This window comes from Salarias fasciatus, chromosome 10, assembly GCF_902148845.1.
Source record: "Salarias fasciatus chromosome 10, fSalaFa1.1, whole genome shotgun sequence".
Lineage (NCBI taxonomy): Eukaryota > Metazoa > Chordata > Actinopteri > Blenniiformes > Blenniidae > Salarias > Salarias fasciatus.
In genome coordinates this window covers 12,684,615-12,710,701 of record NC_043754.1, presented here as the reverse complement: position 1 = coordinate 12,710,701, position 26,087 = coordinate 12,684,615, and the positions used below count along the sequence as shown (strand labels likewise).

Genomic DNA, 26,087 nt, shown 5'->3' with positions numbered 1-26,087 from the left:
TTCAAGGCCAATCTTTGGTTTGTTGGAGTCCACCAGGGCGTGACAGTCAAACTAAACGTGGGTAAGAAGATTTGAAAACAAAAAAAAACTATGTCGAGATATGGAAAAAAAAAAACAAACATCCAAACTTAGAGAGAAAAAAAAAAAAAAAAAAAAAAGACGATATAAAACAAAGCGAGAGGAGAAAAAGAGCTCCAGAATGAGCCACTACTGCACGGCACTCTTTGGTTCCCAGAAGCCGACTGGACCTGCGCTCCCGAACCGCATGTGGGTCACAGGTGTGCAGTAGTAGAGCACGCTGCAGACACTATCTTCATTTATGCTTCAGAAACACTGGATGCTGAGTTGGATTAGCTTGGCAGGAGAAAAAAAAAAAGGGGGGGGTTGGGGGGTTGGGGGGGTGGAGGGTTCGCTGATGGGACAGATCCCTCCACGACGCAAAGCAGGTATTCTGCTTTTACTCATCGCCTGACTCTTGGATGCAGGGTAGAACTTTTCTTTTCTTTTTAAATTATTATTAAAGACTTGGGAGAATTGCACAAATGCATTTAAAAAAAAAAAAAAAAAAAAAGAAATACAAGACAGGCTTTTCCTGTTTGGTGGTAAAAACTGCACTACTGAAGCAGCCCTTCGACCTCCGACCTGGATCCGGTTAAGCGGTGGGGGGTGCGGAGCTGAATTCATAGCTTCTCGTCTCTCCCGCAGCCTCCCTATATGCCATACATTCCCATTAAAAGACGCGGCGCACGCCGTCCGGCGCGCCGCTCCGTTCCCCCTCGCACAACCCTGGGTTCGTTACAAAAATAAGGAGGTGATGAAGCAAGTGAGTACAAAACTGTGCCGGTCACATCGCTCTCGCTCTCTCCGCCTGTTGCTTCACTTCCCTCTGATTCTTCTACTGAGGAAAGGAGAACACTCGCTCTCTCTCTCTCGCTCTTTTTTTTTTTAAACTGTATTCGGCACATTAGCAGCTGAGTTTGAGGTATTAGTTTTTGCATGTCAAAATGGAGATCAAAACCCAAATCTGTTGCTAAAATTGAATGGCGATTTTTCAAGTAAGGTTAAAATATCCGTACGGCCTCAGAAACCATAAAAAAGAGAAGTTCAGACTTGTTGTTGTGATCTGGAGGGGAAAAAGGATGGGTTTTGTTCAGCAGTGGGCCCTCTGTGTGAATTGAGATTCAGCTTTGGTTAACTACTAAGGGTCTCATATAACTGTGTCTTCACTCTTTCAACTGGAAATAAGTGCACTCTTCTTCAGCAACACCTTTTTTTTTTTCCTACTTCTTCTTCTTCTTTTCAAAAGCACATTTTTTTTGCCGTGGAGCCCGGAGTCTCGCCGGTGGAGACTCCGGACAAAAGAAAGAAAGGAGAAACAGCTCTGCTACAAGTCAGCTGAGTGTCGAATGGAAACAGGTCGTTTTGGAAATACACGCTTTAGGAAAAAAAAAAAAAAAAAAAAAAAATATGCCAATTGAACAGCAGAGTACCAGAATCACACCGCAACCTTTCCTATATATATGTTGTTGTTGTTTTTTTTCCAAGAACTAATAAAAATATTCCAAAAAATCAAACGCATAAATAAAACTATGTTACACATCTTTTTTTTTTCCTTGCTGGACATTATCGGATATAGTTCCAGTTTTTCTTTTCTATCTTCAAAATATCGATATATATTAACTTTTAAAAAATAAAAACGAGGAGAAAAAGAAAAAAACAAACAAACAAACAAAAAAAAGTCCGGTGAAATTAGAGCGAAAAGGAACCAGCAACAGAAAAGTGCATTTATTTGTACAATGATTTGCGACTCCTGCACTACCTGCCCTCCTGCTGCCTTGCCTCCGTTGCCTCTCCCTCTCCGGCCTCCGCTCAGTTCCAGCGGAAGGAGATGTGGCGCGGCCGGTCGCCGCCCTCCTTCACCAGGGGCTTGTGGAACTCCCGGCCGGCGCGCGAGTGGATGGCCGCCCAGCAGTACTCGCAGTAGTACTGCAGGCAGGTGACGTTGGCGCAGAAGAACGGGGCGAACTTGCCGCCGCAGCGGGTCCCCTGGCACTCGTCGCACAGCTGGTCGTCCAGCACGTATGGCTTCACTTCCACCTGCACACACAGCGCCGCACGTTTGCATTTCATTTACATCCCTGTGTTGGCAGAAGTGCATGAGACTTTCACAGGAAAAAAAAAAAAGAAAAAAGGAGTTTACAGTGTGCATTTGCAACTCGATCTCACTGTTTACCGAGCCGCTTCCGACTGCTGAATCAAAGTTAGATCAGGTTACCACCAACCAACAACACATTTCCTGCTTCTGGTGGTTTGCAGTAAAAGTTCCTTCACAGCAGAAGAAAATTCTTATCAGCGAGAAGGAAAAAAAAAAAAAAAAGTAATTGTGATATTTTCTGAGAGAAGAATCAGTCGTGGTTGCTGTACTGTGAAAAAGATTTCTGGCTTTAAAAAATTCAAGTTGAAGGATTTCCAGTCACGACAGAAAAGCTCCTTTTGAATTTTCTAACAAAAACTTCCTCGACACGTTTACTTTTCAGGCTGCGCCTCGGCTCACGTGACGTCTAAGCGCTGGCCGTGCTCTGAACACACCTCTTAAAGCCACGTTCAGATCACAAAGACACGTCAAACAGCAGCACTCACCTCAGCGGAGCTGCTGAAATTTATGGATTTCTAACTTCGGCTGAACGCTGAATCACTCTCTCAACTCACGGGCAAAAAGAAAAAGTCAAGAGTTAACACTAAAGTACACCTGCGCTGCTTCTTTCCTGCAATAAGAAAGCGTCTCCAGCGGTAACCGCCTGGTACGAAACACCCAGCGGGGCTGCAGAGTGGGAGGAGGAATTTCTGGCCCTCTTGGACTGAAAATTGAAATTTCCATCCGGCGCTGCCACACAAAGTGTTTTGCCGCTCGCAGCCGAGAGCGGGGAAATCGTCACTTGTGTGGATGATTAACGGCAGCGTCATAAAACGTCTGGTTCTTAGACAAAAAACTCAAAAAGCCACGGGCTTGGGAACATAAAAATTTAAGAGGCGCAGTTAACTATGACTCCCAAGGTGCATTTCACCGAGAAACATCCCATTACAGAGCTTAAGGTTTTGTTAACGCCGCTCTCATAATGTTCCTCCAACCACGTCCACTTTACTCTCACTGTAACAGTTATAAATGGAAAAAAAAGGAAGAAAACCGGTCAATAATAACGTGAATAATTTAAAGTAAGATGTTGATATTGAACTTCATCTGTGTGTGAAGGCCGTCTGGGGGGGGGGGGGGGGGGGGGGGGGGGGGGGCTACAGAAGAACGGGGGCCTCGAGGAGAGATGTGAAAAACAGTGAGCTCTCTTTTCTTTCCACTCACCCGTTTATCGATTTCTCCATGCTGCAGCTGTACAAAGCGAGCACTGATAGCAGCAATGTAGCTCTGCTGATTAGAGAAGGCGACCCGCCCCGCTCCCTTGGGGTACTTCAGCTCGGGGTCTGTGTCGATGCCGGCGTAGCAGACTCCCCCGTACAGGCGGTCCATGATCATGGCCAGCTCCACTGCAGACAGAGACGGGGAAACGCACAATTATCTCAACCCAAAAATTTAAAAAAAAACAAACAAACCGAGCTAAACACACAACAACCAAGTTTTAGTTTGATTAAAGAATATCAAAGTTGGATCAGGCAAATATAAACATGGCAGCCCCGTGAACAGCTCCAATAAATCCCAACACGGACTTTACGGGCGACAAATACGCAAAGTAAGGGAACATAACTGTGCATATTTTAAAATGTTGATTTATTTAGAACTGCATTGTTATGTGGAATTTCAACTTGGAAAGTTTGACCCTGTTATTACAGAGAGCGAGAGAAAGAGAGAGAGTCATAAAATATTTAAAGCACTGCAGGGCCTGGTGACCTTGGTCATTACCGCAACTACAGCACAGAGGTCTGAAACATGGCTACCAGTGGTGCACGGCGCATATAACATTGCTATCAGGAATAAAAGGAATTTAATATTCTGGACGGTACATTGTGCCACAGAGAGCACTTCCTGATATAACCAGTGTAGGTCACTGCCTCTTTAGCTCCAGCAGGTCTAATTTTACTACGACCACAAGCCGATCGTGTTCCTGTGTCGTACAGAATGGAGCGTTTTGCATTTCAGACGTCAGGTGGACAGCAGTGGAAAACAAAACCACGTCTTCTTAAAGCTCCGTGCTGAGTGTTTATGCTATTAAACATGGGAAATTCCATTAAACACGTTTTCATTAAAGGGAATAAATATTTTGAGGATTTTAATGATCCCGCCATCCATGTTTTGAATTAAACGGACCTAATGTAAGTGAGAGGTTAGAAAACAACAGTAAAGATTTTTTTGTGTTGTGTCGCTAGCTAAAGGACACTTTGACACATCAGCAGGGTGAGACGGGGCTCAAACCTCCAACCTTGGGACTGCCAGGCGACCTGCTCTGGCAGATGACCCGCAGGTGCGCGGCCCGTATGCAGTGCGTACACTTCAAACGAGTGTGTTTGTGATATAAACACTGGGTGCGTCGGCGATTCGCCCGGTGGAGTTCAGAGGCAGAGGGTACCTGCACGGAGCGGACGAGGAACTCCGCCCACAAAGATGGTTTTCCTGGGGTCCAGAGGCTGAGATCCATCCATCACGAAGTCGCTGTCATTGAGGTTCCACGGGCGGATCTGGACCTGTCACACACACACGCAAAAAAAATACTGCTTTCAGCTCCAGAAATAAAGCCATAACTTCACACAAGCTGCTGGTAAAGTCAAGTAAAAGTCATCACCGCCGAGTTCAGAGCAAACAGCGAGAGATTTAAACACACGGGTGAATTTGAGTGTGTGTGAGTGTGAGTGTCTGTGTGTGTACCCACTGACCGGCTTGTCTTTGATGGTGGGGCTGGACACACAGAGGTACAGCTTGCCGTCCTCCTCGATGCAGGCATCGATCAAAGCCTGCACTGAGCTCTCATCCTGGAACAGCAGGAAGGCATAGCCTACACACAAACACACACACACACACACACACACACACAAAACAGAGTTATTCACTCCGCCGGGGCCACCAAGTATCGACAGAGAAGCGTGCTGGAATTCTGCGCGCTGATTACTGCGACTGTATGACTGATCACGACACGCTGCATTCACAGCAGCAGGGCTCAAAGCTTTTACAAACACACACACACACACACACACAGCCAAGACGTGGATAACAAATGCTTCAATAATGAGCTGCGAACACAACCAGACTGCTCGGATAAAAACGTTTAGTTGGTAGCACACTGACAAAGGTTTGCTTCCACTTTTCAGAACGGTGTGAAGGCGGCACGGCGCTGGCGGTGAAGGGAAGCAGCGGTGCGAATGCGCAGTGACGGCAACGGAAGATACCTTTAGGGGGGAAGTAAGATTTGCTCTCCGCTTTGTGAGGCCAGTCCACAAACAGGTGTCCGAAACGCCGGAAACTGGCTGTTATCTCATCTGAAATCAAGCGAACAGAATTATTAAAATTCCACAGAAATCTGATTCACATTTACAGCTGAACTTTCAGCTGTGTCCGTCTGAAACCGTCTGAAGTTCTGGTTGAAAGAGCACCAAGGCTTCTTGTGTACCTTCATCGATATCCGGAGGCAGACCCCCGACGAAAACCTTGCGGGAGTAGCGTTCCACGCGCTCCCCGTTCTGGTGAGGGAAGCAGTGAGGAGAGCCCAACCCGGCGAGGCCCTGCTCGCCACGCTCGTCGTCGGGGAAGCCGTCCTCCATGGGGAAGAGAGAGGAGTGACCTGGGAGACACAGCAAGACAGACGGCTGCTCATTTACAGCACTTCGTCCATTTTCCAATGTGCTGACTCAGCCGCGGGAGGGAACGCATTAGAACGTGTTTCTGTTGGAGCGCGCCGCCTCTCACATGTACTGAGGGCTCAATGTTTGAAACCAAATAAACACACTGATGGCCTCAGACTCCAGTGTCATGGAGATTTGAAAGGTGCATTTAATGAATCATGATCTTGATCACACACATGCAGAAAATGTAATGCTTATGGAGCGCATGCATGCAAGTTATCACAGAAACACGACCGTCATCCTAACGCAAAGGTCCGAATAATTGCAGTGTGTGCGCGTGTGTGTGTGTGTGTGTGTATATAATGCGTACTCTACGGTTGGACCTCCCTCTTGCTCGTTCCTGTTCTCATACAACTGAGCCTGAGCTGCTTTCTAAAGATTTATGTGAAGCAGTTAGCTTTAACTTACTAAATGAGCTGTGAGTGAGTGTGCCCGTCCATGTGCTCGGCTCCCGTTGCAGTGTGTGTGTGTGTGTGTGTGTGTGTGTGTGTGTGTGTGTGTAGCCCACGTCCTACACTCTCGCCGCCTCGTTACATTTCCGCTAAATGTTACGCTTATTTATCTCGTCTGCCTGGAGTTTGCAATATGTATGTGAAGGTGAACAAAAGCGGCGTGAAGTCGAGCGTGGCGTAATGAGAGAGAAACAAGGATAAAAGATGCATTAGATCACTTCACAAACTTAAAGCAAGGCGCCACACGCAAGACAGTCATGCAGACGAACATGGCACTTCGCTGGAAGTTACACGGAAAGAAAAGACTCGTCAAACACTTATATGACTTTTAATGTAACAACAAACCAGCAGCCTATATGCTCCAGCTCAAGGTGACAAAATCAGTTGGAACATCAAGGAATGAGCTGACAGCCAGACATAATATATTTATACTTGTATTACCTCGTCTCCTGCTATAATTCCTGGCTGCATGTGGAATAAGGACAAATCAAATAAAAAAAAAAAAAAAAAAAGGAAGAGGGTGTTCATAAATGAGGCATTTTACACCGAGGCAGTGAAAGAGCTAAAGAATGTCAATAATAGAGAGGTCAGGGGTCGTCAGTCTGTTAGGATGAGGAAACCAAATCTTAATTTCAATTGGAATTTAGAGTAGAAAGTCAGCGCTTCAAAATCTCTATTACAAACAATTATTATTAGTAGTAGTAATTATAGGAATTGGCTCCTGACAGCCAACCAGATCCACAGAAATAAAAGCTAAACTGATAAAAGGCAGGTCGGGGTTTATATATTGTCTGCACCTGCTGTTATTAGTGTGTTTTAATGAAATGACGCTTCAACCTAATGGTAAATCTCCTGCTTGAGAGCAACTGGATCACCGTGGTCAGAGATGAATTCTAGAGTTAAAAAGTCTGTTCCTCACGGTGGGATTACCGAGATGAAGTTCAGAATCCCTGCAGAGATTAGATGCTCAGATTCCCGCTGAGGACGGAGGACGGAAGCTTCATCTCGACTTGACCAGATGCCCGACGCCGGCCGAACAGCTGCGCAAACTCGCCCAGTTCAGTCAGTCTGACTGGAAATACTGAGTAAGTGTGAACATCACCGGGGGGGTGGGGGGGGGGCTGAGGGAGACACCCTGCCTTCTAATTATGGCCCTGATTGATGCTCAGCTGAAGGAAGAGGAGAAACATCCAGCGTGGAACCTTAAAGGTATCTCACAGGTGATCAAAGGACGCCGTAATGCTGCGAGATCGGCTGCTAAACCCACTGCTTGAGTCCATGGATCAAACGTGACTCCACAAGGCGTCATTACGATTCAAATCAGACTCATGCAGTCCCAATAACAAAATGAAGACTGAATTTATCCAGTCTGTCACACTAATCCAAACTTTCCTGCGGCAGTCCCCCCCTCTGGAGAGAATGCAGCGAAAGAACCACTGTACCAACCTTAGGAGGGGAAATCATGTCTCTGCACAGAGCTAAACGGAAGGAATTAAAAATGTGGGCACTGGAGAGATTTAAGCATGGAGCTACACTGTAAGAACATGAGAGGATGAAGAAGCGACCAGAGCACACAAGCAATAATCCTTGACTCCCTCAGTGGACTTTCCACCCCAGATGGACATTAACTCTGGGTGGAAGGTCAAACAGAGCTACAGAGAGGGAGAGGGAGGGAGGGAGAGAGAGAGAGAGCAGGAAAGCAGATTGAAAGAGAGCCGAGAGTGCTATAAAAGATGTGTGTGAGAGAGGAATAGATTGGGAGAGATGGAGGAGCAAGCTGATAAAAAGCTGTGTGGGGTGAGAGAAAATGAGAGGAAGGGAGAGATCACGAGCATGAGAATGCAATCTGTACATGTATTCTTATGAGAGAGGGAGAGAGAAAAGAAAGGGCAACGAGAGAGAGAGAGCGGAGAGAGAGAGAGAGCGAGAGCGCGAGATGGTGTGCGGCCTCTATCCTCGGCCTATCCACTGGGCACCATCTGTTCGGGGCTGATGACAGCTCCTGACCACGTGACTCTCCCTCATTGACCGACGGGCTCGGGAGAAACACTGGCCTCTCCCGTTTCACATTCTGACCCAGGACCAGTAGGCCAAACGTTATAACATCACCAGCACACGGGGCAAGAGCAGATCTGGAGGTGGCTCAATATGAACACTCTGCTGCGTATCTAGAGATGAACTTGTTCAGTCACAGTAGAAGAAGGAAAAAAAAAAAAAAAAAAGACGATATAACGTAGAGGAAATGCAATCTCACCATCACTCTTTGATAATGTGACTGTCAGAGTTAGTAATCTATACTTTCTGTTCAATTAAAATAATTAACTGAAAACAATCAAGTATACTGTTGTACGAAGGATATATCGGGTAAATCTAAACTGGAATTTCTAAGAACAGTCAGTCTCAGAAAGCCTGGCCTAGACACATACCACTGAGATCACTGCCCCCGTCTGAACCCGCCCAACACTTGGATGTAATAAACATTCTTCATCCAGCAAACCAAAAGCCTCTTTTCCAATTCCATCTCTTTCACCCCATGTACTCATTGCCTGGTGTCAAAAGCCATTACTTCTCTCTCCCTCAGGACAATCCCCCTCATCATCAGACAGTTTAAGAAACCGAACAGTGTGAACGCAGAAAAATGAAGGGAAAGGACCCGGCAGAACAACGAGCTGAACGACGAGGTGAAAGGTCACAGCAGAGAACGCTACTTAGCTAAAAGCACTTCAGAGTGGGCAGGTGTGGAAGCCGCTATATGATTTCCTTTTTCATGTCTGGTGTTGACGAAGCGGGAGCAGACGAGATGCACGAACTCGGTGCTTGGATTCGATCCCAGGAAAGCAAAAGCGAACAGGAGGCTCGGCGGCCACCAGACACAAACGCTCAGGGTCAGCCACACCGGCCAACTCCACTCCACCTGCCACGCTCTTGAGCGGCCAATACCGAGCTCGACCGGCAGATCTCGAGCTTTCTGAAATCGCTTAAAAGAGGGAGAATCATCGTCTTGTGGTCCATCTGAAGGTAAACAGGCATAATTCTCCCGAGGGAGTGCGTGCTTTACACAGGAATAAGAAGCGATCCTGTTTGTCCCGAACCACATATTTTCAGATTAATGAGTGATTATAACGGATGGAAGTCGTTCTTCTTAGAACACCAAAGAACAGTGTCAGTTTAACAAATTAGATTCTGGATTAAAAATCCTGACCTTTTTTTTTTTTTTCAATTTTATTTCTTAGCTATACCTTTGATTATAGCACACAGATTACCATACATACCATTAAGGGGAAGAGATTTTCCCTCCAGGGTGAGGGAACCCCAGACGACTACACAGAAAGACAAAGAGCAGAAATATGGATTATGGAAAATATCTATGGCTCTTTTGGCTTCACTCTGAGGTCAGGGCTTCTATGAGGCCATTGTTCTTGTCCTGACTCAAAACGAGAATAAAGAGGCAGCTGATACTTTGTTGAAAAAGCCTTTCGTTACCGAAGCGAACACAAATAGAAGCTACATTGAATAAACAGCATGAAGCAAGATGGCACCGCTAATGCTATCGTTTAGCAAGCAGCCATCGACACAGTGATGTCCTGGACTATTGCCACATGTGCTGGATCAACTTTGCTGTTGAGTACTAATTGTAAAGGAAACAAAAACGCATCATCGTTGCTAATTTTCCTTTGGCTCTGATCTCTCATTAGAGACACTACGGCTGTGGGACATCGCCGATCTCCTCTCCCCCCCCCCCTCACGCCGACCTCCATTTCACTGTCTGCACATCTCTGTTCCTCCGAGCCTCAAATCATACATTTTACATCGAGCCATTTGCCAGGACCATATCGCACGCACACACAACAACACGACACAACACACGCACACACCCACACAAATATGTGTTATGATGCCAAACAAGCCTCAAAGTTATGCAAGGCCCGCTTGCTTGCAGAGGGGATAATAAGATGAAAGAGCTGAAATAGTGCGGCCATTGTTGTGCGGGTACGGACCGCCCTATGATTGGTGCATTCCCGTGCCTCGGTCACATGGAAATCTGCTGGCCCCTCCCCCACACTTCTCCTATTGAGCTCCACAGAGCAGAGAAAATACAACTAACACTAACAAACACCGACAGGACGAAGAAGAGTCCGTCCACAGCTTTAATGCGACGCTACCCTACCATATCGTCACCGACATCCATGTGTTCTAGCACGCATCCAGTTTAACAGAACACCGAGTGCAATCAAAATAAAATCAGATTATACAGACGCAAATCCTCCACAGTACACTTCTCAATCCACCGGTTCCCCCTCCCTCTGTAATTAAGCTCTGTAATATCACCTTTTTAGAGCTGGGCCGACTAAAACCAAACCGCACCTGAGGAGACCTTTTCACGCTGGATTTTAAAAGCCTCTATTAGTCCGGGAGGGGCGGGTGTGCAGGCACGTAGGTACACCCAGTGCACGTCGGTCTGCGGGGCTGTGTGTGCCCCCTCAGTGAACCTTATTTGCATGCTGCTGGCTATGCACACATACAGTAACAGCTAAAGCCCATGCATGCACAGGCGCGCACACACACACACACACACGCAACTCAACACAGCGGGGAGCGTGGTGTGCATGTGTGTTTGCGATGGCTGAACAGAGGGATCCTTTCTGTCAGTCAGGACAATGCTGGAAGCGATTCAAAGCCACTTCTACTGTAGACATTTTGTCTTGCCCGTCCGCCTGCCTCGTCGCCCGCACTTTGTTCAATATGTTCAGCTGGAATGAGAAATGGCTGCATCGAAATGTGCCCATGTATGAGCGCAATCCGTGTTTGTGTGCGAGTGTGTGACCAAGCACAAAAGACAACAGGAGCTGGCCAGAAGAGGAGTGCCATCTCGATGAGAAATTTGCTGTGATGATGTTTTTCTTCTTACTTTGCCGTGAGGGGAAACACACTAAAGTCAGCGCGACTGTGCTGGAGCTGCACTGAACAAAGAAACAGTATCATTATCACTACAGTCGAGGGTTTTAAACACACAGAAAGGTGACGATAGGAAAATTAAATATGTAATAACAAATGGAATGCAATATAATATGCTTAATAAAATTAATTATTGAGTATCTGTGACAGAGAAAGATAACCGTGGACACAACATGAATTATTTAAGTCAAATTTGCAGCTACTCTAAGTTATTTCATCATATTTTCAAAATCTTGCACGGTCCCGAAAAAAAAAAAAAGAAAAAAAAATTTCAGTTTGGTTGTCTTCTGGTGCCAAACGGTTGGATGAAACTGATGTGGGAACCGGTGCCAGCACGGCTGGAGCCAAGATACCGAGACGTGCCTAACGAGGAAGAAGTGCAGTCTTCCTCTCTGGATATGGAGGGAAGACGTAGTGAGGTCGGACAGCAGAGCGTTAGATCACAGCTGGATGCAGCTGAGTCCGGTTTGTTTGAGGCTGAGATTGAATCCAGGTGATGGTGGGACTGTTTGCCCTCATTTTGTTACTGTGGGAGCGGAAACCGGATTGGAGAGTCTGCGTCTTCCACACGTGCCACCGTTCATGAACATGAGGCCACGTCGCCGATTCAGTGATTAAACAAGCAGTTTTTGCTTGAAATGATGCATGTAATACGTTTCCTTTCATATTTTCTTAGCATTCAGCACGATAAAATAAAAACAACACCTTCATTCTGAGATCTTTCATGCAGCCTATTGAGCACGTAGAGAAACCAAAATTAATCAATTTCTGGTGCTCGGCCCACGGATTGTTACAAGGCAACAAAGGCACAATGCAGCCGTTATCTACAATGGAGCCTCGGATCTGTTTAGCGCCTAACAAATATGGCTGACAGCGTCAACTACTCTGCGCCCCTCCCGAAGCCTTCAAAGTTGGCTAAAGCCTTGAGAAATCAAAGTGGTTCCTTTTAAAACAGCGTCACTGCCAGAACGACTCCGCAGCTCCTCCCTCTTGGCCAACAGCGAATTCTCACCACAATGCCTTCTGTTGGCCAACTGTTCTCCAAGCATCCTGCTCACCGAGTTCCACCTTCAGACAATAAGAGAACCGACTACTGCAGGATCCAGGTTAACAGTGACCAACGCCGCTCCGACAGCACACACCTGGTTAATAGCTGCTCAAGCCCAACCCTGTATTTTATGTTTAATGCAGTTTTGGCCTCTGATCAGTGCGTACGCAACTGCAGGTAACTGCAGCCATTATTTGAGCTTATCGCAAGCATGCCGGGCGAAATAACCTCCCATCATCCATCACTGCTCAAATGGGAGGCTGTGCCGCATTGATCATTACAAACTAATGACAGCCAACAACTTCGGTTCAAATCAGTGGGAGTCCTTCCATCTCGCGTCATAAATCCCTCTTAAACACAAAGCCTAGCCCCCGCCATCACGCTCCCAGCATCTCCGTCTTCTGATAGATAAGAAAAGGAGGGTCATTCTCACTGCATCTCGCTCAGATGACTGTTCTGGAAAGGAAAGAATCCCACTTTTGTGTGCGGGTGTGTGTGTGTGTGTGTGTTTTTTTTTCTCTCTTCATACTACATGAAGTGGGAAGAAGAGAGAAGCGTGAGGAAGACAGAGGTGCGATCTGGCTGCTACACAGACTGACCTTTCCTAATATTGTTGATTATAACACAAAAACACAGCTTCTGGAGGCCAGACCTGTGGAGGACGTGAAACTTCTCTGCTGAGAACTGAGGCGTTAGCTTGTGAAGACGCGCTCGCTCGTGGTGTGTGCGCGTCTGTGTGTGTGTGTGTGTTGGAGTTATCAGCTCTATTTTCAAGCGGTCAATGAGATGCAGTCGTGACGCTGGAGAACTGGTGCTGTTTTAGGAACAGAATGTCCTCAAACGTTCAGAAGACTGTCTTAATCTAGTTTCGTTTCTTTTTCCCCTCAAGAAACTGTTTCCTGTCCAAAACTACAAACCGCCAGCAGATTAAAAAAAAAAATAAAAAATCGGTAGCATTTCTACTCGTCTGTGGAACGTCTCCTGCCCCTGACTGACGGCTGGCATCGTCACCTTTCAGGTTATCCTGCTCAGCTCTCATGATGTCGATCAGGGAGCTCTCCAGAGTGTTCATGTTGAAGCTGTCAAATGACCTGGTGCGTTCCTGCGGACGAGAGAGAGAGAGAGAAAGGAGAGAGACGCTTTTATTATCTTCTATAACCACATAAATAGTCATGCACCAAATTTTCATTGTTTAAATTGTGACAACCGAAAAACACTTCATCAGTTAGCCGGAGGTCGGCTAAAAGCCGTCTAAACCGAACACAAGCAATCATTTTTCAATTCCACATTGACCCAGTTAACCCAAGATGGCCACCAGGTACGCAAACACAAGAGGAGGAGACGGCTTCTCATCCTGGTTTACACAAGAAGATATATTGTTTTGCTGCGATGAGCAAGTCGCACATGGTCCCAACACTTGTGCTGGAGGCACAAAGAGAGGCGTAAAAACAAAAAGAGCAGCCAGATGCTTTCCCCTTGCTTTTACTTCATTCTCACTTTTTTTTTTTCTTTCTTTTTTTTTTTTTTTGTTTGTTTTTGCTTTCGGTGAGAAAAAACACAAAAAGAGACGACAGATGGCCTCAAGGAGTATGACGGGCTCTTGGTGGAAGATTTGGAAACTTAAAAGTGGACTGGCACGTGCAGTAAGCTTCACGACATGAATTACTAAAAATATTCATTTCTTTTTTTTTTGTGTTATTGTGTTTGAATCTCACCACAACCCTCATTTCCTCGCATCGCCTTGCATTACCAGCCATGTCATTTGCAGAAGTCAGGAAACATTAAAGCCTTGGTGGCACTGGTTGGGCCGGGCGGCACAATGAAAGTCAAGAACAACACGGCGCAAGAATGAAGCAGCAGCCGAGAGAATTCCTGCGCGGCAGCTTTGTCACTTAAAATAAGGCCATCCTTGGCATACCAGCCACACTGGATCTATTTGTATGCACACACACACACACACACACACACTCATACAATGTGCATCACAAAACATGCTCAGAGTGAAAACACGCTGCCACAAACACACAAATCGCCGAAGTGCCTTGCTGATAAGGTTTCTGTCTCGACTCCACCTCAAGCCTGACAAACTATGCAGCCTCTGACAACAACATGCCAACAAACTGATAAAAACTTCTTTTTTTTTTTTGTGTTTCTTTCTGTCCAAAAATAACCAAGACTAATGAGGGGCACGAAACGAAACCCGTGACCTTCCTGTTAACATGTTAAACTTGTTGTAAATGTCACAAACGGGGCATGTCTTCATCCAAGGTTGTCTCATTCGATTTCACAGGAGGGAAAAAAGAAATCTGAACTGGCCTGAACTGGTAGAATTATCCAGAATGACCCAGAAATACTTGAAACTCCAAAGCTGTTCTTTTGATTTAGTGCAGAAAAAATATGAGGACGCTTGAAAATGTTCGCTTTTTTTTGCCCGAAAAACTTATGAAGCAACCTTGGATTTCTGCAGGAAAAGACATTTACTCCTGGCCACGGGCATCGCTGCCATCTGCATCATTAAATCCACTCAGAACCGCAGTGGAGCTTGCTAGTTTCACACTTTTTGAGGTTGAGCTGGAGAGAAGCATCTGAGGTCAGTTCTTATTTGACGTCCGTCTCTTATTCAGTTCGCGTTAGTCTTTATTTTGCAGCTATCACCTTGAATGCAGAAAAGCATTTGTAAAGTTTTTTCATTGCTCATACGTGCGTAAGCAACATCGCACCTCTGAAAGCCGTCGACATTCTGCTCTTCAGTAAGGTTGAAAGCTTATGACTAAAGGATTTAGTCATGTCGAATCTCTGTAAAACTGGCTGATCACGACTTGCATCGAGTTTTTTTTGGGCCTTCTGCAACAATTCTATGTATCGGCTGTTTAATCACTGTTTAATCATCTGATCATTTCAGCATATTTTAAATATAGGACAGAGATCTTTGCACAGTAAAAAAAAAATGCAAACAATTTAATATGAGCGAAGATGGGTTGGCTGCATACCTCCAAATTGTCAGAACCTGAAAGCGTTTGCTGATTTATGTTTTAAAGGTTGGAAAACTACTTCTAACAGGTTGGACTTGACGAGATGTTTGAGAGAGCACACTTCCACACCTTGCAGACAATGTACTGTTTAAACAACTAAAACACTGCATGCAACAATGCAGCTCGACTGCTTTGTTTAGTTAAGAGACAAATAGGAGGACCACCATGTCTCTCAGGCTTCCAGGGCCAGGGAGAGAAAATTAAGAGGGACGTTCATTTAGCTAAAGCGAGTATTTGAAATCTCTTCATCATCAATCAAATGCAAAGGGAAAAAAGCTGCACAAAACCAATTATTCGGAGTGAGTAATTTACAGTCACTACACGTACAGAAATACGGTAATAAATGTACTGCTGGATGCAAACTTCAGGCTTCAACTGAAAATGTAAGCAGTTTGAAAATAATGACCATTTACTTGGAAACGGCAGAAACACTGCAAACAAATGGATTCCCAAAATGAAAAAGAAGACTTTGTGTTTTCACTTGAAAACGGCGTGTTAACGGGGAATATTCGACACAAACGCCGTGCGCTCGGCTCTCCCTCGTCCTGACTGGTAACGGGCAGGTCTGGAACAACAAGAATTACCCAACATGTCAGTCAACCTTCCACCTGCGCCGAGCTCTCTTACAGTCATCCAGCAACCAGGTCAAACTCTCACATCAGCCTGTAGGCATATCAGTCAGGACAGCCAAAAAAAAAAAAAAAAAAAAAGGCTTAGCACAGCATGCTTTGCTACTCTGAACTCCCACAGGGGTCAAACGCTCGGGTTCACAAAAACACACATACATCAATGCACCACGTGACCAAAGGTCTGCCACACAGGCGACTCGCTTTTTACTGTCTGGACTCTGCACCGGCTCCCAAAATACCACGGCTACTTCGACTGATCCACCAGCGAGCGTGGTCGAATATCTGGCACGCCGCTTAGCCCAAAAGCCAAACTCCCCAGCTGCAGCCAAAAGATTTCCAGTGTTTGGGCTGGTGGAGATTTCCCACACAAGCATGAAGGAACCTCGAGAAACAGAAAGTTGTGGTGAGAGAACATACCCAGAGCGCACTCTCTCCCTCAAAACAAATATCAACATGGGGATATAGGCCAGACTATGTCTACTATTTTCTCATATCCGTTTCACTATCATGTGTGGACTTAGGCTGGAGCTTCAGGTCAAATAAACCAAACATTCAAAGACAAGTGGAGCAGAAACGAGTGCAGGACCAGAGGTACACTCTTTATTTTAGCTGTATAAATAAATAAATATGACAAGGGATATTCATATAGACAGCAGGCTGCCAGTATGAATGCAGATGCGGGGTTTATGGTGCCATGTTGCCCTCTTCTTCAGGTGGAGTAGGATTGCAGGGTAATTACATTATATGGCTTCCTGATAACAGGAATTCATTTTGTGGCTGGAACGAAGTGAGTCTGCCGGGCCCGAGGCCTCGCCGCCGCTCTGCAGTTGCTAAGCATTAGCCCCGAAGAGGTGCAGGCTGTGATTAATCATCAGATTTGTGCATCCCTCTCTCTCAACAACTGGCCAGCTGACCAGCAAAGTGCTTATCCCTGACAGATTGTGGGGCGTGCACAGGCGCAGGCACACACGCACCCGCATTAGCTACGAGCAAGATACACAATTTATAGGGTAGTCCGTGTCATGCTCGTCTATGAAAGCTGCCCACAATAACCCAAGGCCACAGGTAGAAATATAAAACACATGGCAGTAACATGCTGGATTACTTGCAGTCAACGGTGAAATGTAGCCCGGGGTGCATAGGTAAGCAGAAATAAAAGCCCTCTGAGCCAGAATGGTTAAAACTAAAGGGTGAGACATCCCCTTTTATTCTCAATAAAAATGATGGGTTGGGTTTTAATATGCAGAGGGGCAAAGAGCCTCTACCTGGCCCTGTCGCCATCTGTCAGCCTTTGGCCCAGAATTAACAAATGCGTGCTGACCTGATCTACGCGTAGAGGGATTAGCCACTCACTTAAAATTTACAAAAAAAGAAAAGGAGAAAGATCACACAAAATTATCAACAGGCAGAAAATATTACCTCAACACTGCAAATTACAAGATGGATTATTTTTGATTTTATCCATTTTCAGACATTTTTAGGATTTTAAATGAACAGATAAAATTAGACAGATTAGCTCAAGCTTTAGTAAATACATTTTCTTATCTGATGTGGGTCAGAGCAAAGAAATTCATCTATGATCTATGAGGAAAACTGCAGCTACGCGATTACTTCCAGAAATAATATAGCAGTCCCAGATACGGGTGATCCTGCTTAGCACAAAAAATAAAAAAATAAAATACCCATCCATGATACAGCTGTCATTTTGGGAAGTCATTGCTCCAAATTTGCACTTCATAAACAGGAAAAACAACACCAGGCAGGCAGGATTTTGAGCGTCATGCAGCACTAGTGAGTTCCCCTTCACACTTGTTCTGTAAGGAAAGTCTAACATCAGTTGCATCCTGAGCAGAGACCACCAACAGCAAAGCTTTTGTGCCTCGTGTCGACCGATGTCCAGTTTCTGTGAGAAACCCAGCTCGAGTGAGATCGACCCCGCTCAGTGCTCCGGCTAGATCGTCAAAATGTCACATTTTCAGAGATGACGCTCACCTGTAAGCTTATCCCAAAAATGTGTGTGTGTGTGTGTGTGTGTGTGGTGGGCGGGAGAAACGCAAAGAATGTCTCTCAACTGTAAGCAAGATTTAATCTTGGCCAGTAAAGAATAAAGCAACCTCCAAGCAGTTCTGACGACATGCAGAGCAGCGGAGAGAGATTGAATACAGCCTGCTGTGGGTGATTAACTCCGACATTAATCATCCCTGTCACCTGCCTGTTATGAAAAATGGAAGCTTAGGAAAGGTAGAGGGGAGTGGAAAGTAACGGTGCAAAGGACAAGGAGGTGTAATTTGTGAGTTTTTAAGAGTGTGGAGCCCTGTTTAAGCTGCTCCTCCACATTCGCCAGCGCCGGGGGCCGACCTTCTAATCACATCTGTGAGACAACAAAAAGGGAGAGGAAGCCCACAGCAAAGGGGGAAAGGTGGAAATGGCAGCGAGCGAATGCAGGCAGCGAGGGAAAGCCTTCTGAAAGGAGAAGAAAAGCGGGCAGGAAAAGGAAACAGGTTGAGCTTTTGATGTCTGCGATTATCTTTCTTCCTGGTCAAGTATTTCAAAGGCCCACGGTGACATTAAATACCCCCAACTGTCAAAAACAACCAATTACTTAGCGTTGGCTGGACAGCTCAGAAGTGGAAGTATGTGTGCATACGGGGTTTAACGTGAGCGACGGAGGCAGGAGCTCCGGTCCGATCCGCTGCTTCGGGTTCAGACTGAACCGACTCCTTTGTTGTAGGCAGTGAGCGAGGTTAAATACGAAACGACACTTCCACATAAACTCTGCGGCTCTCCTCTTTCTCCGTGAAGACACACGTGCTAAAGACAGAGGCCAGACACTAATTAGAGATTACACACATGGACATGCGCACACACTTGCAGGCGCTCTCTCTCTCTCTCTCTCCTGCTTTCTGAGTGTCTGTCAAGGGTGTGAGAAGGACACAATGAGGCTGTATGAGCAGCGGAGTTATGCGCTCGCCAATGCAGCTCGGCCCGCTCATTAGTCTCGAAAACATTTCTTTCATTTAACACTGTTGTCACAAGGACCACGGGCAATCACAGCTGCAGCCTTGGGCTTCAAAAACTTAATGGCTCAGTGTTTGTAGGTAAGGGTTTAAGGATTTTTATGTCGTACGTGAAGAGGACAAACACTTGTTCCCTTTAAAGAAATGTTTTGAGCCTCACGCTGAACACAGTCAAGTAGGGTGAAATAAGCTGAATCACCAGCTTTATAAATCAGCTCTAGTTTAGTTCAGAGTGCTAATCTGGGATGATGACATGCTTTCGGTGTCTATTAGAGGCCGAACTGATCCCACAATATGCCATTTGGATTACATTTTTATTTTGATTGCGTTTTTGATAAGCCACAAACAAAAATGTGTAAAATTGCAACAGATATAAATATGTTAGAAATGCAGTTACATTACTAGTTCGGAAAATATACCGTCCAACTAACTGCGAAAAGAACAATACATGAAAACATGTACAGAGACACATCGGTGATTGTCTCAGATCTGCTGTATAATTGCATAACTTCACATAAAACAGTCTATAAAAACCTTTCATGCTCAATAGCCATTATTGCGTATCAAACTTGTATTTCAAAATACTATTTTTTTTGCCACGTCCAGCACAGAGCAGAAGGATATAACCTGGTGGAGCTGCACCACGTCGAGCTGGAGTGTCTCTCGGCAACACAAACAGCGAGGACTGAAGTGTAACCAACAGTTACCCCGATGGCTTACTGAGACAATATCCTGTCCTGGCTTACACTCCTCCAGGCCCTGCATGGCTTGACCTGGTCACAGGCCAAATCTACCCATCTGAATCAGCCCTGTGCACCTGACACAACAGCACGCCTCCGACCTTGACACTGGCAGGTGAGGAACGAGACGATAGCAAATCATAACGAAGAAAAGAAAACCGAGGCTCTCTTGCTATTTTCAAAGCTAAAGGAAATGTTGGCGGAAGGCGTGCTACTAGCTGAAGCCCGCACTAGCTGTTCGCGGCAGTGTGTTTGGACAGGAGCCCATCTCCTGGACTAAAGCCGCTCTAATACAGCAGCGGCCCTCCCGGCTGCAGCCAACGCCACGGTGCAGGAAAAGCTTCTCCCCGTGAGCGCCAGGGCGCTTTACACCATTTTGGATAAATCATTTGGCCAAATGGCATTGGTAGTCACACAAGGCATCTTTGCATTTTCTCCCTGACTCCGTTTTGCAGCTGAAACTACCAGGAAGAGGAGGGATCTTCATTTCCAAGGCCGCCAATGACAACTTCACAACCGAGTGCAGATGAGATGAAAAGCACTACCTTCTAGAGATCAATTATTGCCTTTTAATTTGTAAATTTCAAGTTACAAATCCAGTCTCTTCTCAAATAATAGCTGGTTCATTAATTGTACAAAAGCAGAACAATTGAAATTCAAGTGCAAAATTCATTGATTCCTCATCCGTCGTGTTAGTGTGAAAATGGAAACTATGCAAGGCAGCTGGGAGGAGCCAAAAAGAGGGAGAGTGGCAAAAGTTCATCTGGGACTCTTAAGTTGAGAGTTACACCAACTAGAATACACTGTTTAACAAATTTGACTGTGCCCTGTGTGCTGCAATGGGCGTAATCTGCGCTTAGAATAATCTCAATAGACTGACAAACAGTTCATCTGGTTTAAAAAAATAAAAAAGTGATTTGACATAATTCCGATCACAGTAATTCTCCAGCAATAAAAGACAAAAGAAAGAAAAAGAAAAAAACAAAGCCAAAGCCAACTGCTGTGTGAGATGTGACATATGTTCATATTAACTATCCATGCTTGCATTTGTACAAAGCATAAACATAAGTATAAAATAAAAATGTATATAAAAACAAACTGACACAATGACTGCTTTAAGATTTAGTCAAACACGAGGAGCCCTGACACTTGGCTGCATGTGCAATCAGCTGCAGTTGTGCCATAACTGTGGCTTCTCCTTCGACAGCGCAACATGATCTATGTGTCACACTTCAAGTACACATTTGATTCAATTTCTAAATGAAAGCGGAAAGCTACGGTTTGCAAACACGCATTATATATGTCTCAGAATACGGTATACTTCCAGCATTTCTTTGAAAGCAGATCTGTGCATTACAAGCAGGAAAGAACACCTTAGTTGGAACAAACCCATTTTCCAAACCACACCGAGTGAATGATTCCTCAGTGTGCGGCACGCGGCGTTACATCAGTGGAAGATGCGACTGTGGGCAAAACGCCGTCGATCCCCATTTGGCAGCAAGAAGTGAGGCAATAGCAAACCTGCTCGAGCTGAAAATGTTTGACTTGAGCTAGAATTTGCAATTATGCCCATGAGTACCTCCCCTTAAAAAATATATGTTGTAGAGGAAATTTAAGTAGAGTAAGCTGTGAAAAGCTTGAGGTGTCCAGCAATGTGCATCACAACACTTTAGCATCCACCTTCATCTTTGTTTCTTATGCAGATGTATACTGTCACTTTGTTATTTACAAATGTGGGTTGTGTTTAAAAAAATGACTCCCCCACACACACACGCACACACGCACACACATACTCAGGCCATTCTACGCCCATCCTCCATCTGCCCTTGCGGTATGAAGAGGGCAAGTGGACAATGCTACTTTAGTTGATGTGATTCAACCAGGAGGAAGAACAACATTCTGCAGCTACAGTACATGAGGGGGGAACTGCAAGCTCTCACAAAATGGATGCAGAAACGACTCTTTCTGCATGTCTTTTAGATCGTTTGTAATTCGCTGTAGGATTTCTATGCAAGTAAGCTGAAAATACACCTCAAACACTCTGGAGTCATTCCTCAACCTGACCAGAGGACTTCCTGCAAAAAAAAAAAGACCCATTGTCTAAAATATCTGAAATGCTGTTCCAGATTCAAGTTCTTTCTTTTGTTCTGCTGCTAATTACTGAACAAAATCCTCCAGACATGTTAAGACATGTCAAGACAAGACGACTAAAGTGTCTTAAGTGTTTTGTCAGTGAACTGCTGAGTCATTAACTGATATAAGAGAAACAAAAAGACCACCGCCATCCACATTATGAGACATTTTTTAAAACCAGTCACTGTTACTGTGATTCATCGCTGAGAATATCAGGTAGAGCTGGCTTCCAGGGAAATAGGAATAGCCTATTGACGGACAGCAGAAGCATCGAACACAACTCAAAGTAATCGAATCAGGTCTCGAAGACAAGAAATCGTAAATACAATTTAATACTATCTATTTTTACCATAATGACATTGGCGACCAGTAGCAACCGAGTCTAAATGTGTCTTGAGTTGATGTGACAGTGCAGTAAGTAGATAAATGAACACTGTCCAAAGGTAAGAAGGCAAAGGACATGCACAGTACTTAAAGAAACCTTTCATCAGGTCATCAGGCTGAGCCGAGTCCACAGCAGCCTCGCTCCATCCTCCCCCGCCTGCTCACAATGCCTAACGCAATCAATCACACGCAGGATCAATAAAATGAATTTATCTCCATGCTCCCCTCTACTGCTTTCCATCACAGCTGGTTCCTACATGTGATAATACAATTATCTGAGGCATCTTCACAGTGTGTGGAGCTGGATTTTAGAATTACACCACGAATGCGCTCCCTTTTAAAAAGGAGTTGCGAGAACATGGCAGCCGTGTCACAGGCGATTAATAAAACTGTAACCCTGAAAGAAATCAGCAGGCTCCGTTTCACAAACTAAAATAGATTGATATCCTGTTATGTGGAAGGAAAAAAAAAGAGAGAATCTGCAGCATTTGCTACTGATGGTTTTGTGCTTGTTGGTTTTCGACGGGAATAAAATAAACCCCATGACGATGCGTCCTTGCACGCTGGCATGGTAAAATCTGTCATTCTTAGATTCTCCTCTCTGGAGTTCCTCATTTCTAACCCTGTTCTCCAATTTCCATATCCTTCTGCCCATCTTTTTCTCTCCGTCACCGATGCCTCCTCCACTCCCATACATCCACCCCCCCTCCTCCAGCCCCCCCGGCTCGTGAACGTGGCACACACCACTGCAGTGACAGAGCCACATTAGTCATCATCAAGGGACATACAGCTGTGGATAAACCCGGTCCAACGACAGATTTAACACAGTAACAAATGCTCTCTGTAAATCTATTCCCTCCCCCAAGGCTAAAAATAGCTGCCATACCGCACATCGTAATAATCTTACCTACTTACACGAATGACAAATAGATGCTCAATGTTCACACTCGTTGCCAAAGCTTAAAATATTCACATCCACGCACAAAATGGACACAACATATCGCTGGAAATTAAGCAAATACAGTACGTGCGACTTAAATGTTGAAGGACATTTACCTGAAAGGGGAAGATGTTGTCGCTGCGGCCAACTCCATCATCCATCCAGGACTTGGGGTTGAAGCCTGCGGGACTGTTGCGGGGGTATTTCTGGGACGCCATGTGGTTGTTGGGAAAGGTCTTCTTTAGTGGTGAAATGGAGTTGATGGGGGTCATGCCGCCGTTCAGCCCACGGCGATAATCTCTGCCTTGAGAGCCTCCCCAGCCGCCGCCGCCGCTGCCATAGCCTCCTCCGGGACTCCAGGAGGTGGAGGAGCCAGGGGAAGGAGAGGGGCTCTGGTAGCTAGCCGGACCCCAGGGGGACGGTGGCTTGTTCAGGCTGTTAGACAAGTGTGGCAACTGGCTGAAAGCCGGATTCCTATGCGGGAAGGGCGGCGGAGGGTGAGGAGAGGCCGGGGAGCGACGATGCTGCTGGTGTTGGCTATGGGGGTGTTGGAAGTGTGGGTGTGGAGGAGGGGCCGGGTGGTGCTGGGACAGGGCTGCTGCTGGGCCGATCTGGGGAGAGAAGTTCCCACCAAACCCTGGACTGACGTGGTGCGAGAAGTTCTGGAACAGCAGGGGCCCGTTGTTGGCGGAGGCCGGGTTGAAAAAGCTGACGTCCTCGTTGATAATAGTTGACGGCGCGGGCGGGATGGCAGCTGACCAGTTGTTGAAGCCAGTGAGCGATGATGAGGTTGTACTGGACTGGACTGGGCCTGTCCCCCCAAGACCAGACGTCTCCTGGTAGTCGAAGCCCGTCAGAACAGGAGACTCCAGGCGGAGCTGCTTCTCCTTTCCATTGCTGCTTTCGGACGTGCCGTTCTCCGCCTTGCCGTCCTCTGACCGGGCTTTTTCCAGTTCTGAAATTATCCCAACACCACTTCCACCCTCCTGGTGACTCCCAGGAGACAACTGCTGCTGCTTTTCTTGCGTTTCTTGCATTTCCTGTTGCTGCTGTGCTTTGGGCTTTTCTGGGCCCCCCAGGATTTCGTCTTGCACGCTGTTGTGGGTGGCGGAGGCAGGGAAGAGCCACGGAGAGCCTCCCGTGGTGCCATTCCCTGCGGCTGTGGTGCTGTTTATGAAAGCAGCAGGGCTCTGCGACACATTTTGGTGGTGGTGAGGGGGCTGCAGATGCGGGTGGATTCGGACCGGGAATGCAGACTTGTTGCCAGTATTGTTTTGAACTAGGACTCCGAACCCGTAATCCCCCATTTGTTTTCTACCCCCACAAACAAATACTATCCCGTGATCGTTTGGTCCTATTGAGAGAAGAGCACACAGGATGGTATGCACTGAGTTAGCAGTTAGCCTTCTGAATGAGGAGAATTAGAAACAACAGGGTGACAGGTTGTTTTAAGTTTTGATCACATGATGTACACTTTAAGTAAATCAGAAAAGAAGACATATGTTCACAGTTTGAACTAAAAGCTGCACAGAAGACAAGAACATTATCAAGTTGCAACCTTTTTGGTCATTGGTAGGCAATCCAAATGGCAAGCGATGAAATTTTCAACTATTCATGCATTCATACACCTTCATCTTCAGTCATAAGGTGGCCTGAGGTTCCTTCTCTACCAGTACAGCCTGTACTAGTGCTGTCATGTAATAACAGATAGTATCAAAGTTTAAAATCGTGAAAATAGGAGGAATGAAAATACCGTGAAACCGAGCATATCATAATCACTAAAAATGGGCATGAAAGAGCTCATTCTTCGTGGAAACAATCTATCCTTATTAGTGTGAGCAGCTGAAAAAAGCCAGGCAGTTAACATTACATCTTTAGCTAATTATAACCCCGTGACGTTGCCAGCTTGTAAGTCTACAGCTGAGCTGCTGGCAGCCAACACAACAGCCACAAACACTGCTGATATTCTCAGAAAATCCGCTGACACACGACAGCCCACCATAGGCTGGATTTCTGCTTCGATGCCATGAATGGAAAATATCATTACACGTTAAAAATTTGACTTAATGATGAGAAATTCTACAGTCGACCTTGCTTGACAGCTGTCAGCAGTCTGTGTAGAGTTCACCCCCGAACTGGATCCAGTTTACTTCCATTTAGATTTAGTAACGTTTAAATTAATCGTATATTATCTTTATTGTAAGACTTCGGGGGGAGAACCGTCGACTGTCAAGCGGTTATAATAAGCAGGACGTTAGCTGGCCAGCTAACTTTTCCATCCGCTGCTAACACTAGCCAGCTAGCCCTTCGCCGCTAGCACGGATGCTAGGCTAGCCGGGTAAGCTGGGAAGAGATACGGAACAAATGGGGAGGGAAGAAAAATCGTTTTCACCTTCTGATCACCACCTTCGACCTCGGCGATGTCTTTGTCGAGATCTCTGCGTCGGGCTGAGAGCGAGCCGGTGTCCTTGAAACAATGAGCGCGGCAGGCAGAAGCTTTTCTCTGGCGGTTTAATAGCTGACTCGTACAGTGCGGTCGGTCAGCTTTTTTTTCCTCTCTCTCTCTCTCGCTCTCTCTCTCTCGCTCGCTCACTCGCTCGCTCTCCCTTCTCCTGACGTGTCCTGCCTGCTCAGTGACACAGCTCTCTATCTGCTGCCTCGAACCTGCACCGGATCATCAAACCGCTTTGTTAATGTTGGCAAGTGTGAGATCGAGCCGGCCGCGGTGCACGTACAAGCCCTACTCGCTCGGTTTCATTGTCCGCGTGCCTCCAGTGTTTTTTTTCTCGCTGGCTGTCCCTGTCCTTTAAACGGAGCGCAGCCGTTCCCTGTGTGCTGCCTCTTCTTCTTCTTCTTGGCTGCCCCTCTCTCCTGGAACCGACCGTGGCCGAATGACAGCGAGAGATCAGCCGAGA

General features: G+C 46.0%; 1 protein-coding gene across 2 annotated transcripts; it reads right to left on the bottom strand.

Moving 5' to 3' along the window:
• Window positions 1-1,047: 1,047 nt before the first annotated feature.
• LOC115394889 (cytoplasmic polyadenylation element-binding protein 4-like) lies at window positions 1,048-26,087 on the bottom strand. 2 transcript variants are annotated; one of them, XM_030100182.1, is made up of 10 exons: window positions 25,565-26,087; window positions 23,289-24,526; window positions 13,309-13,399; window positions 6,735-6,758; window positions 5,610-5,780; window positions 5,389-5,478; window positions 4,879-4,997; window positions 4,575-4,689; window positions 3,356-3,537; window positions 1,048-2,097 (listed from the first exon to the last, which is right to left on the bottom strand). In XM_030100182.1, exons 2-10 carry the CDS (start codon window positions 24,477-24,479, stop codon window positions 1,870-1,872), a joined length of 2,211 nt encoding a protein of 736 aa, XP_029956042.1. In that variant the 5' UTR covers window positions 24,480-24,526; window positions 25,565-26,087; the 3' UTR covers window positions 1,048-1,869. The 2 variants fall into 2 exon arrangements, with proteins under 2 accessions (XP_029956042.1, XP_029956043.1); XM_030100183.1 differs by lacking the exon at window positions 6,735-6,758.